Genomic DNA, 13,641 nt, shown 5'->3' with positions numbered 1-13,641 from the left:
ATTTTGCTTAATATAGAGACAATTTGTGCTGCATCTGCAGATCATCAAAAATTCACAGTGGCTTGAGTCAAATTTCTGATCTCTGTTCCCAAGAACATTCCCAGTGGACCATGTCCTTCAGTTCAACCAGAAAATTGTTTTTATTTGTGCAGGCTTAAAAAAATATGCTGAATGGTAAACATCATATCCCCAAAACAAAAATACAAAGCCTCAACAGCTACTCTGAGCCTGGTCACTTTGTCACATCCTGTATAAGTTTGGCTTACCCGCAGGAAAAATGGGAATTTTCGACCATAAAAACCAACTCTGAAAAACTCCGGTTCTAAGCGCTGCTGTTCCATGATATTGTCATAATAGGTAGCTTCCATTTTCTGTGGAGGAAAGAGATAGCTGCTATCAGCCCCTTAAAGCTGCACTTAAAACATTAACATCTCAAGACTCATTAAATAAAATATGACATTACTCTTTTACTCCTGAATTTTTTTTTTGAAAAGACTGAAATTCTGTTAAAGATAAAAATTATTAATTAAACCAGTCTACATGGTGGAAAAGACTAGAATATCATCATACTCATTTTACATTATGGAAGATGACATATGAATTTTTCCTGGTTATCTTATTTTAAATTAAACAGGTCTTGCATGTGATTTTCTTTGCATTGCAGAATTAATGACAAAGCTGAGATTGAGATCCACATTGCCGGGCTCACATTGTCCTATTCTCTCCTACAGATCAAAATCCATACCACTGCCTGGAAAATTACATCTAATTGTGTTTGCCTTAATTGAGTTGAGGGGCATGAAAAAGGATAAAACAAAATTAAGTCTTCTACAGCTCTGTGCACCAGAAGGTTTAACATGGACAAAAAAGCTGGTTGGAAAGAGGAAAAGGACTTTTATCTAGTTCCAATAACTAGTTTTGTGGCATTGTGCCAACAAAGATCAAGAGTGGGATTTCTAGACCCTTTGGCAAACTGAACCTCAGTGGAAAGGCTCGCAGGAATTTTACTGTACCAAAAGGTGGCTTTTCAAGGAGAAGAACCAGTCTGACATCATTGCTTCCACTGCAATATTGCATCCCTGAACTGAGTTTGTGCTCAGTTCCCACAAACATTAACTCCTTTTCCAGAAAGGAGAAGGTCCCCAAGTCATTGCAGGAAGCATCAGGGAACGTGGTGGTGGTGTAATGGCACAGTGAGTGCACAACCAAGCTGGTCATGTCCTCTCTTTGGGACCACTTTGGAAAAAACAGGTTCTTCAGAAGTCCAGTTTATCAGACATTGGTAGACAGGTGTCTTCAGAAAAAAATAAACTGGATTTTTTAGAAAGATAATTTAAACCACTGTGTATATGCATGCAGCATAAATCTCAAATTTGGATACACGTATGCTACCCCAGGTGACAGGAGGAGGTAAACTATTTTCACACTCAGAAAGTTTTTAAATAACAACAGGAACTTCAGCTTTTTCTGATTAAAGCATGATGCTGCAAATGTGCCCTGATTTTCTCATGTGTTTGGCTGCACCAGAGGACCAGATCCTTGTAAACTGATAAGAATTCCATAAACATTTGCCTTCTTCATTTTCTCTCTCTTGTTCATCTTATCTCACTGAGGCACAAGCTGTCCTTGATTCTTTTGGAATTAAAATGAAATATGTATTAAAAACTAGGGTATTTAATGCAAAAATATATGTAAATATGCCATTGCAATAGCAAGCCCAGCTTCTGTGTGTCTGTGCTGTCTCTATATATTCATGGGATTTTACTGTTACCGGACTCTGGAATTATTCCAGTGGACATACAAAATCATCAATATGAACCAATGGCAAGGAGTCACAGTGAATGGATGGAACTCCATGAGGAATGCAATTATTTTTTAAATTCAGAATGCTCTGACAGGAGAGCCAAACGCTGTGGGGAATGGTGTCAGAGTCTGCAGGGAGGGAAATGCCTCACTCACCCGTATCCAGCTGAGGCTCTGGTAGTCATAGAGGCTCTCGTACTGCAGGACCAGCTCTCGGCACAGCGGGATGCCGAACTCCCAGCTCTGCGGGGCCAAAGCAGATCACACTCACAGCAAACATGATGCCACTGCCAGCTCAGCTGACAGCAACATGGAAACTCATTTCTGGGCATTCATTTGGTATGAAATGATAGAGATTAGATGTGAAAATGCAATGCGATGAAATCATTTCCATTAAATAGCAGATCGATTCCTTCTAAAAGATGAGAACAGAGGCATATGTTCTGTGGAAATTACACACACATACTGCTTGTTCTGACAGTTCCTTTATGAGACTGGGAACTTATTTGGAGAAAGATAATAAAACTAACAATTTTTCTTTGTGCCAGACACCCCTTCAACCCACCCCCAACAGCTCCTTTGCTTCTTGCACTAGAACTCCCTGGAGTACAGAGTTAAGGCTCGGCTCCCCTGCAAAGTGCTTCCCTTCCCACTGGAGCACAAACTGTCAGGCACTGGGAACACTCCAATACACAAAACATTCTCATATCTGACCTGCATTACTGCAGTCAATATCCATATTCAGAAAGCCACACTAATTTCTTCAGCTCCCCATCCCACACAATAAATCTCTCCTAGCACACCATACTCTTCATCACAGAGGTCAGGAGGGAGAGATCAACATTGGGCACACCCACACTGAGAGAAAGACTCTCCTGTTACCTCAAGTGGCTTTCTGGAGGGCTTATTTTACACTGAAATCTCCTCTTCCATCACCTTTTACCTGTACACACTGGAAGCCTTTTGGGGGAGTGGCTGTTTCTTACCATGCTTATGGTAAAGGATTTACAACACCAAGGTCTCAGTTGAACCTTTACTGGATTAAGTTTCATTATGCATTACTGGGCTAATTTGCCTGTTGTTTTACATGGGACCCTGCTGTAGTGAAAACAAAATTAATGTGTGAGTTAGACTATCACCTTAAGTTTTAGGAATATTAATAGCAATATTGTAAATTCTTGGTAACAGTCATTAAAAGCAATTATGTAAAATATTAGCACTTAATATGGAAACAGTTTTTCTGGTTACATGTACCTTCACATTAAAAAGTGAATCTCTACAGTGTTTAATTTAATTTATGAGGCAGTTTACAGTGTTTCCCTTTAAGCACATATTTGTAGTGTCTGTTCTCTCCTTACTACCACTTCCTCACTACAGATCTTTAGCTTCAGTTAATTACAAAAACTTCAATAAAAACTTGCTAAATAAAACATTGTACCAGAATCAATTTGGATATTCTGATAGTATTTGTAGTTTGGGAGAATAGGAGGCCTGAGATTTATTTAGATCAAAGCAATAGATACAATAGGAAAGGAACTGAAATACCAGTTTCTTGGCTACTCTGAATATTAGTGAGGTATTTGTGATCTCAAATTAACAGGATTTTTGCTGTGGGTTGTCAAAGTTCATGACACACAAACTGAATCCACTGAATTGAGATCAACCATAGTCAGTTAAGTGTTTGTATTTGCAAACTCAAGCACCATTGCATTTTTACTGGTTGCAGTGCATTCTTTACAGAGATACTATACATAGATTTTCAGTCCTCAGCTGATCTATGTTCACTTCTAAAACATCTGGCCAAGAAGAAATGGCTTTTTTTTTTCCCCTCAGAGAGTGCAAGCAGTCTTACTTCCAAATGGGATGCTGTGACTAAAACCTACCTAACTCTAATCTGTGTTCTGGACAGAAGCAGAAAGCTCCCTGGCTGTTTTCCCTCCAGGTGATCTGAGGGATGTAACCTTTTCATGCTCCTTTTCTGATGACAATTACATTAACAACATGTAACCACATCTGATTTCTCTGTATACTACCTCCTCTACATGTACCTTGATACCATTCCTGTCATCCTAACTCAGGCTCTCTCTTTGTTTCAGTTTCCACACCAAGAAATTCCACTGTGCTACCTGAGTATTCTGCAGATACAAGATGAGATAGAGAAGTGAAGAAAAACAATATGCAGGTAGCTTTCTAAAGAGAAAATGGTTTGTAGATATTTGAAAGGAAAAGGAATGAATGGATATCCAAGTCACTGTAGCTTTGGTTTTAAAATCTGTGTTGCTAATGAGTAACATCTTCACGGTACTGATAATTAATATTTAATTCCATGTGACATGCAAGTGTCACTTCCCTCTTCAAATAACTTCCTGATGTCTCCACTGGTTATTTTCCTCATTAGTGCTTTCTGTTTTGCTGACCTCTGATGTGTTTGCATGTTGTGTATTACTTGACAGCCACATTTACAGGGCATTTATTGCAGCTTTCTCCTATGGCACCAGGAACTCTCAGCTTGTGTGCAGCTCCTTGCACACAGGGGAGCACAGGTAGAGACAGTCACCCCCGTTCTGAATGCCAGCCTTTATTTACTCACATCCCAGTGTGTAGATTTCTTTTGGAAATGATTCCCATGAGGGTACACAAGAGAAATGATTTCAAGTGTTGGGTATGGAGCACATGATCAAAACTGAAGTGCTTTGGGAACTCTGCTTTGGGTCTCTGTGTGCACTTGGCTGCACTGAGGAGAACAGACCCTGCATTGCCATGGTGAGAGCTGGTCAGAATTCTCAGTTAATAAATCAAGCAGTGAACTGGACAGAAAAGGGTTGTGTAGTTTTCTAGCTATTGCTGTGCAGAAACACGATCAGTCGGGTTCAAACTGTTCCATTCACGGATATCTTCAACTAGAGAACTTTTGAGTTTTAACGGTCAAAAATGTAACTGAGGATTAAAAATGTCTTCCATTTAAGTTATGTGCTTGCACACACTGCCAGCTGAGCCACAAAACAACTCACAGCATAGCAGAAATCACCAGTGAAGGCTAAAAGGGCTTTGGAACACCATGTTCATTCCCAGCACAGGGCTGCTGCTGAGCTACTGAGGGTGAGAGTCAGTTCTGCATCCACTGCAGCACTTCAGGCCTGCCACAGGCTGTGCCACTGGCATGTCACAAGACATCCTTGTGGCCAGTTTTCCTCCCATTCCTGTCCTGAGGAAATTTTCCTATTAAAAATTGCAGAATTTTTACAGCCTTTACACTCGGCCTTGACACCCTCACTTGGTGGAAGACGCCAGGAGCAGCAGGAGAAATGGAACTCTGGAAATGCAACTGAAGGACAACAACAAATCCTGCTCTGCAGTGCCTAAGGAGCGACCATCTCAGGATAGTGCAGAAAGAAGCTGTCAGATACAAGCAGAGGGAAGCAGGTTTCTTCCACTCCCTGAGCTGCTCCCTGTCACACAGAAGGAATGCTGAAAAGGAGGATTTGGCTTCTCAGCATCTTTCACTTCCATAGTCTGAGTGACATACACACTGCTTAAGTGGATTATTTAATCATTCAGCTACCATTTGTAATAAAGGAGGATTAAAAGACAAATCACAACCAAAAACATCCACTGGGGAGAAAACCTAAGAGGTTAACACTATATAATCTGTTAGGAGTTTTATAGCCTAATTACATCAGTCAAGTTTTACTCTCCTTCACTGTGTCTATGGATTCACTGTTGTCAAAAATAAAGGCTCACTTGCTTTCTATAGTGCCTCTATCATCTTTGTCTAGTCCAACAGTACAGTACTGCAATATTTGCACAAGCCAGTAATTTGTTTTTAACTGCAGTCTGAAAAATCCCATAAAATTTCTGAAATGAGAGAACCATATGCAGTGTTATCACAACAGAGCAACTCTGGCAGACACACAAAAAAAATCTTAATCATTTCCTCATAAATGGGCCATTTTCTCCTTTACACAGGAATCTGACTTCCTTTTGCAGGTTCTGTAGAAAATGTTTCTGCCATATGCAACTCCTATTACCAGGACTAGGAGAGAATTATCTGGAATGGCAGCCCCATAAGAATCTACTCACATTTGTATTTTAATGCCACTGTCATTGCCATCACAGGCAAAATCAACCCTGAGGCACACATATAGATGTTATCTCCCAAGAACATAAGCTGGAGGAATTTTCCTAGAGAAGGGAAAAATTTGAAAATACTCCAATAGATGATGTCAATTTTAAGGTTCACCTCTGAAATGCTCCCAAAACACCATGACACAAGGGACTAAAACATCTACCTCTGCAGTAATTGAAAAAAAAATATAATTAACTGTAGAAAACCCATACTCAATATATGAAATTGAAATGGATTGATTTTCTTCTTGTGCAGTGGATGGAACTGCACTTTAATTGAAAATCACTTTAAAATAAGTGACACTGAAAAGACTTAAACCTTTTTCAATAAAAAGACCCCTATAGCATTTGCCTGCCATTTCCTTGTGTAGTTTAAGCACAAAACAAGTTCTCAAGGGAGTCACAGCACAGCAGTTTGCATAGACAGCTACAAAATGCAATCCTGCCTCCCAAAGCTGAGGAAGTAGCACTCTGCCACATCAGCAGATCCAAGGCTTGGTTTAAAGGTTTCAAAATGTTTTGGTGTTTGTCCTGTTGGCCTCCCTAACACATTCCAAATGCCATACATAATGAAATACCTTTTCTCATCTGTTTTTTTTTTTTGTCCAGAGAGTCAATTTGTCATGCTATAAACCCTTTTTGATACAAATTTACTTCCAGACTACTGAACTGAGATGATGGCTTGCAAGCCCTAAGTCAGTCAGGAAAAGGGAAGGAAGCTGCTGGAAGAGAGAAGAAGTTGGCATACCTTCCCTTTGTTGAAGTAATGGATAATCTTACGGCACAGACCTTCCTTACGTTGCCACTCTGACTGAGATGGGTAATGCAGGAACTCTCTCAGAGGTCTGTCCTCCCACTGAAGCAACTCACAGTACAAAAGCAAAGTGAATGCAGCCTCTGTAGGAAAGGCAATTATGGAACGCTGAATCAATGACAGCAAATAAACACAGCCAATACTGAAAGGTCACAGACCTGCTTCTGATACGGTCTGTGATTTCTGATTTATAGTTTGTGAAAAAAATCTCAACTCTTAGAGGACCATTAAATGATTCAATTACTTAAAATAGCAGGACACGATTTTTAGGTACAAATCTGTCAAGTTTCTTTTTACCAGCTACTTGATTTAAATGCACAGTCAGATGTTCAGATCTGATTTGGGGCCTGCAGCTGTAAACAGAGCTTGGACAACACAGTATTAGAGTCCAGACACGTTCCAAGTGCCCCCTCAGCACTGCAAGGCGAGGAAATATGACAAGTGATAATATAATGGTGGTTTTGCTAATCTTCCTCCACATTTCATTCTGCTGTTGTGATTTTTTTTTAATCCATCTTCTCCAAGGACACCTTAATGTAAAATCTGTATATAATGCAATGATCATGTGGTTTTGTGGGCATAAACAGACAATACTGAACTTAAGGAAAGGAGCTGGGCCTCAGCTTCTTGCCTTCCCAACTGCCGTAAGTGATTCGTGCAAATTCTTTCCAAAAGAATGAACCAGATATTATAACATTGGGAAAGTTAAAAAATGTCATGAGGACTTCAAGCAGACTCTGTGGAATGTCTCCCTCACCTGTGTAGTTCTCAGCCTGCAGGTGCATGTCACACAGTTTGTGGATATAGCGGATGTACATCTCCTCCTTGTTAATTTCAGATTTGTAGAAATTCTGTGGAAGAAAAAATAGAGCTGTTACTCTTGAGAGTCTCCCTTCATTCAAGCACTCAGCAGCATCTGTGGAGATGCAAAGGTATTGAAAAGAGAACGCATTCTTAATGGGAAAGAAAAGTAATAATGCTTTTCACATTCACACTCATCTAACCCACTAATTTTATTGTGGCATGATTTTTTTTTTCCAAATGAAGGTAGTTAAAATCTGAAAGAAGAGGTGAGAGAGGTTGTAGAACCTGTGTCACAGGGATACACAGACCTCAGCTGGACACAGCCCTGAGGTGCCTGACCTATCTGGCCCTGCTTTAAGCAGCGAGTAGAACCAGAGACCTCCAGAGGATCCTCCCAATCCTCATCATTCTTTTCTGTATTCCCAGTGCTTGGATTCTGAAGCTACACTTGCCTGACACAGATTCCTATCCCAGCCTTTCCCATCCCAGCTACAAGATTTCACAGTATCACAAAGAGATAAAGGAAACATCTTTACCATAAGGTTAACAGTGCAGCCGATCTTCTTGTTTTCTGTTTCATCTCCTTTCATACAGTCCCTGAGAAAGCAGAGCAATGTTGAAACAAACATCTGCCAAAACAGTCCTTGTAAAATAAATTTGAAGCTATTTTATCTTCCAGAGTTTCCCTGGATGACAAACAACAGATAATTATATTTAATTTTATAAAGTTCCTCTGAAAAATTTTCCATATTAGGGCTTAGATGATGTGAGAACTGAATGTCCCTTTCCAAGTTTGCATCTGTGAACAAGCACCTGAAATGAGTGTTCCTTCATTTCTTACAAGAATCCAAATGAAAATCAGATAATAGGGGTCAAAAATAATCCAAATGCAAGATCTACTGTAAAAAACTCTTATTCATAAAGATGTGAACATTTAGTCCTAGTCAAAGGGTTGGCTTCCACAAATGCAGCTGTGCAGTGTGGTGTGGCACACAAGGATACAACCTGAGAGATTTAGACTCATTTAGTTAGATTTCTAACTTTTGCATAGGTAAGTTAAATCGCAAAAGTATTCTTTCTGGAATATTTGGAAATTATTTCTATTCCAACAGTACAAGAGACTGAATTTTTAAAGCAGTGACACAGCAAACCATCTTGAGAACTACTGCAGCTACTGACTGGCAGCTGGACTCTAAGAAATGCCTCTGTATTTCCAAATTCCAGTGCTACATTCCAGTTCCCTCTTCTGGGAATGACAAATCAGCTGCAAATTGAAAATCAAATAAAAACTGGCATGTGTTTCTCAATTAAGCATGGAAATACATATCTGTGTGTCAAAGCTGCCTTGCTGGCAGCCATTTATCATTAAAAGACAAAAAACAGAAACCAAAGCCACATGACACCTCCCACCCTCCCCCTCAAAAAACCCCCAAGCAGCTCCCCTGCCTTCCCTTTAAAAGTGTCGCCAGTACCTGGTTGTACACAGTAGTTGTGGAGCAGTTGTTGCCAGGAAAAAACCAGGAGATTGGATCAAAGTGGTAGGGATAACAAAAAGAGCAAACTAAAAAGCACAGAAAAGCATTTGGGACTGCAGAACACCCAGCCTAGTCAGAGGGTTTCACCTCTAATGAGCAGCAGCCGAAGAAAAAACTATTTGAACTGTTGTCAGTAGGCTAAAGATAGAAATATCTGGGGCAGTTCTATATAGGTTCAATTTGTCTATTATTAAAAAAACCCCTCTGAGTGTGTATGTATATATAAATCTAAAGTTAAAACATTTCCTTCTAACTAAGTCAAAGCTCAGCTGCATTGACACAACAGTCCTGCAAACTTCAGTTAAAAACTAAATGAAGGCTGACTAATTTATAGTGAAATTTTGCTCATGAGCCACCAGGTGATGTGTCAGAGCTCCAGATGGAAGTTCTCCAGCCCTGCAGGCCTGGATGAGGCATTCAGCACACCTTGGTTCAATGAGGCTTTGGGGATCACTCTTGCATTTAACATCTATTTTGCTGAATTAGGTGAGATCATTTCAGTGATAGAAGGAATTAATGTTTTAGCAACCTGAATAAACCTCAGTACAAAGCTCTCAGGAACAAGCACACAAGAATGACAATAAGGGCTCTAGAGATGAGGATCTGGGGTGTTTGCTCAGAACCCAGCAGTGATCTGTTGGCTTGCATGTATACAAAAATATTCCCTGTAGGAATTAGGTACCATATCTTGACAAACCTCCTATGCTTAGAACATGTTATTGCTGGTGCCAGATACCTGTAGTCGAGCAGACGCTCCATGAGACGAGTGACGGACGTGACAAAAGAGATTCCAGTCTCCCGCCAGGTTTCCTGCTCAATCTTCTCCAGCAAACTGTTTGGAGATGGAAAGATAGCAGCTGAGGCTTCCAGGGAAATGGTACAGTGCATGCAGACTGATCCAGACAACTTGGTTTCTCCCTCATACAACAGATTCCAGAAGAATTAGCATCTTACCTGGGATAAGGCCCAAAGAGTTGGGTTCTAGTCCAGGCAGCATGAAGTAAAGACAAGGAAATTACAGAATTGACAGGAGAAGGGAAAATATCCTCACATCGCCATTTAACAGATATGGAAAAGAGCAACATTCATGGCAATACTCAATTCCCACATTATTATCTGTAGCTTAAGTAGTGCTAGCAGCAGTCAGAAACTGAAAAGGAGTCCAAACCTACTGCAAATATTTCTTCTTTGCTCATCACTCCATATATTTTCATCTCTAACCAGCAACCAACAACCCTTAATCACATTGTATTTAAACTGGAAATAAAAGTAATCTGCTCCTCCTAGCACAGACAGTACAGTGAGCACCCATCTCACACAGCTGTGAAGGAAGAGAGAAGGCTGGAATGAGAACAATGGACATTGTGTTTAAAAAATGAAGAAAGAAAGCAAATTTACATGCCAGTTTTCCTGAAGCTGGATTTCCAGTCAAAGAATTTGCCACTTCTAGGAAAGAAATTCTGTTGGGTGTCACATCCTCCAAAAAGGCAAACTCTTCAGTACTGGGATGATTTGCAGCTGAGGGAGCCAATTCCCTTTTCAGCAGTACAGCTGAGACAGTAGAATTCAGGGTCAACTGTTTTTGTCACACAGCATTTACTAATTTGCGGAATTTTTTCATCAAATTGTTTCCTCATATTCCTCTCAGACAACTCGGTGGCAAATATACACTAACTGGTTGCTGGAATTCCAGGCTGTGTTTCTGGGTAATGCATCCAGTCACCATCATCTAAAAATGAGTAAAGGGCTACAGCCCTTGAATTCTTAACATTTCAGGTAATCAATGTCTTCAACTGGAGCAAAGGCACACCATTCCTCTTGCCACGTGAATAAAAAAAAAGAATAGATATTTCCTTTCCTTCATCCCTGAAACAGACTTACTTTATCTGTACACATAAGATCCTAGACTTCCCAAGGCTGAATATACACAAATCCAAACTGAATACATTTCCATACCTCCTGAGGATATGCACATGGGATGGGCAGGCTTATCTAGCTTGAAATGAATGAATGTGCAATTGCAAATTCAGAAATAGAATAATTGGTTCCAGCAAAACTAAGGTTTATGCCTCAAACAGCCAGTGTGCTACTGGAGGCCACGTAAAATTGTCTGGAATATATTGCTAAAATTCTACTAATGATCTCTCTGGCTCACTAGAGTATTAAAAAAAATTGGGTTAACTGGTCTGGACTATCAAGAGTTCAAGATAATTCCTTCTGAAATAAACTAGGAACACTCAAATTGAAATTTGGAGACAGATCAGTAATCAAAGGTAGTGAAGCGTAAAGTCAAACATAAAATCTTCAAGTATATCCTTCTGAGTATGAATTATTGGTGTGAAAGGGAGTGGAAATACAGTGTGACAATGGACTCTGAAGGAAGCAACTGGCAACTGTTGAGCCAACCAAAACATGGCCTTCAAAAATAGGAGGGAAGGAAAATGCTGAGGAAAATCTCCTTTTCTCTAACAAGGCCTGACTCAGTAGATAGCACGCTGTCCCTCTGAACAATCCTGAGGCCAGGATCTCACTCACTGCTACAGAAAGAGAAGGGCTCTGGCTCCTCCAGCAAATGAATTTTTGATAGGAGGATGATAACCTGTGCAGCCTTTTATTAGATGTCACAGAGAGAAGACAAAGAAGAATTTAAGTCTCTATATTACTTTCAGCACTACTTTGCTGAGCTATTCCTTGGAAACCTGCCAGGAAGCCCTTCCCTGCCCTCCCCAAGGATCTGTGGCTGCACAGATCAGTGCCTGACTCTTGCAATGGCCCAACATTTGTGCACAACACGAAGAGCAGGAACTGGCAAAGCTTACAGCAGGCTGAAGAGCTCCCTGTAGTTCTCATCACCTTTTCCTTCGGACACCAGGCTGTCCAGCTTATCGATCAACTCGGCTTCCACCTGCAGAAGTGACCAAATCCATCACTCAGACACAGTGAACCAGTAGATCAGCTAAACTGGATCCTGAACTACACCAGAAAATCCAGCCCCACTGCTCTGTTGGTGTAATTGATTTGCAATGACCCAGGCATCATTATACTGGAAAATTATTTGTTCATTAAACCCCACATTTTAAGCCTCTCTATGATTATATGACACTTCTGCTTTTTCTTTCACTTATATAAAGGGCCACACTAGCATCATTATGTTTCTCTTAGAAAGATTTTCAATATATATTAATTTCAACCCTAAATATCAAGTGTAATATTTATTACCTAGATATCAGGTATTCTCATAAAATTGATTCAAGTGCAGAAATTGATGTAGATAACATTAAACAAAACGATTTCATGTAGTCAGAAATCTTGCAGAAGATTTGCAGTTTCACTACTGGTGAAGACAGAGGCTCCTAAAGGCTGAAACTATTTGCAGAAACATGGCTTACTTTCATTTAAAGACAAGCATAGTTTAAGCTTCTCTACATTTTTCAACTGCCAAATTGCAAATGAAGGAAAGATGGGAAGGAAAAGCAAATCAGCCGATGGTACACAAATGGACTTGGTGCTCTTGCTGCTGAAATCATTACAGGGAGACCTGATTTCATCCCTGAATCAGATTGTATTGTTATCCAGCCTTGCTGAAAAAACAACCTTGTTAAAACATGAACTATGGAAAATTAAAAAAGGGCTTGAAAATTAATTTTCAGGATTTTTATATTTTCTGTCAAATGACTGAATATTCAAAAGGTGGAAAGAAGCTCAGATTTAAAAAAAATCCTCCCTTTGTTTGTGCTCTACAGTGACAACAGAAATCAGTAATGCTTGTGTCCAGCTCTCCAGCATTGTACTGCAAAGCAAATAACTCCCTGGTTCCAGCAGATAATGTTAATGAGGTTTATTATCTCTTGGGGTACTTAAACATTTATTTAATCACTAATACAGATGATTATTTAATCTTTAACCTTAGAAAGTTACAATATATTCTTCATAAAGCAGTGTGGAAATTTTTTCCACAGGTAATTTAAGAAATTCTTGGAGCTGTAGTTTAAAATACATTAGTGAGTATAAAAATTAAACGAAGATTATGAAGGTTTCATCTTGATAAAGAAAATATAAATAGGCCCAGAAACTCAAAGGTGACTGTAGGTGCTTATTACTGTAATTTCCAGGGAAAGACTGTTCTATTGTTACGCTAAAACAAGTGGAAAGAGGACTACGATCAAAATGCTATTGCAATAATAATAATAGTAAATAATAACAATATAATAGTATAATAGTGAATAATAACTATAACAACAGCAATCACGGGAGTTGAAGAGGAAGAAAAACAAGCTCCTGGTAATACTTTTCCACACAGCCTTTAATAGATCAGGTTATGGGAAAGGTCTGCTATTCTCCTGGAATGATAGATTAGATATGTCATTTTAATGACTGTGCAGATAATTAATGACATGAATCGTAATAATTTAATGGTGATTTACTCCCTCAGAGCAATTCTCTGCAGATACTGGCCCACAGTACTGCCCCAGTGCAATGACAATGAAACACTGTCATCTGAGGATCCAGAGATCCAAGGATCCAAACCCATCCTCCTTTAGCAATGCTCTGCACTTTCAG

The 13,641-nt window shown here is 39.6% G+C and overlaps 1 protein-coding gene across 1 annotated transcript in view; it reads right to left on the bottom strand.

The window, feature by feature from the left end:
* The window catches only part of DOCK3 (dedicator of cytokinesis 3), a gene marked incomplete at its 5' end in the record, with an annotated part of 197,309 nt that overhangs the window by 27,634 nt on the left and 156,034 nt on the right, over positions 1-13,641 (bottom strand). Inside the window, 8 exons of the mRNA XM_083869273.1 lie at positions 267-371; positions 1,960-2,046; positions 6,677-6,825; positions 7,500-7,593; positions 8,083-8,143; positions 9,818-9,913; positions 10,036-10,062; positions 11,901-11,986. Of these exons, the coding sequence (XP_083725399.1) occupies positions 267-371; positions 1,960-2,046; positions 6,677-6,825; positions 7,500-7,593; positions 8,083-8,143; positions 9,818-9,913; positions 10,036-10,062; positions 11,901-11,986 (705 nt within the window). The remainder of the gene's footprint in view (positions 1-266; positions 372-1,959; positions 2,047-6,676; positions 6,826-7,499; positions 7,594-8,082; positions 8,144-9,817; positions 9,914-10,035; positions 10,063-11,900; positions 11,987-13,641) is intronic.

The sequence above is a fragment of the Zosterops lateralis genome (genome assembly GCF_965231275.1).
Source record: "Zosterops lateralis genome assembly, chromosome: 11".
Classification (NCBI taxonomy): Eukaryota; Metazoa; Chordata; class Aves; order Passeriformes; family Zosteropidae; genus Zosterops; species Zosterops lateralis.
Note: the sequence above shows the minus strand (reverse complement) of the source record. Positions and strands in the feature narration are given on the sequence as shown.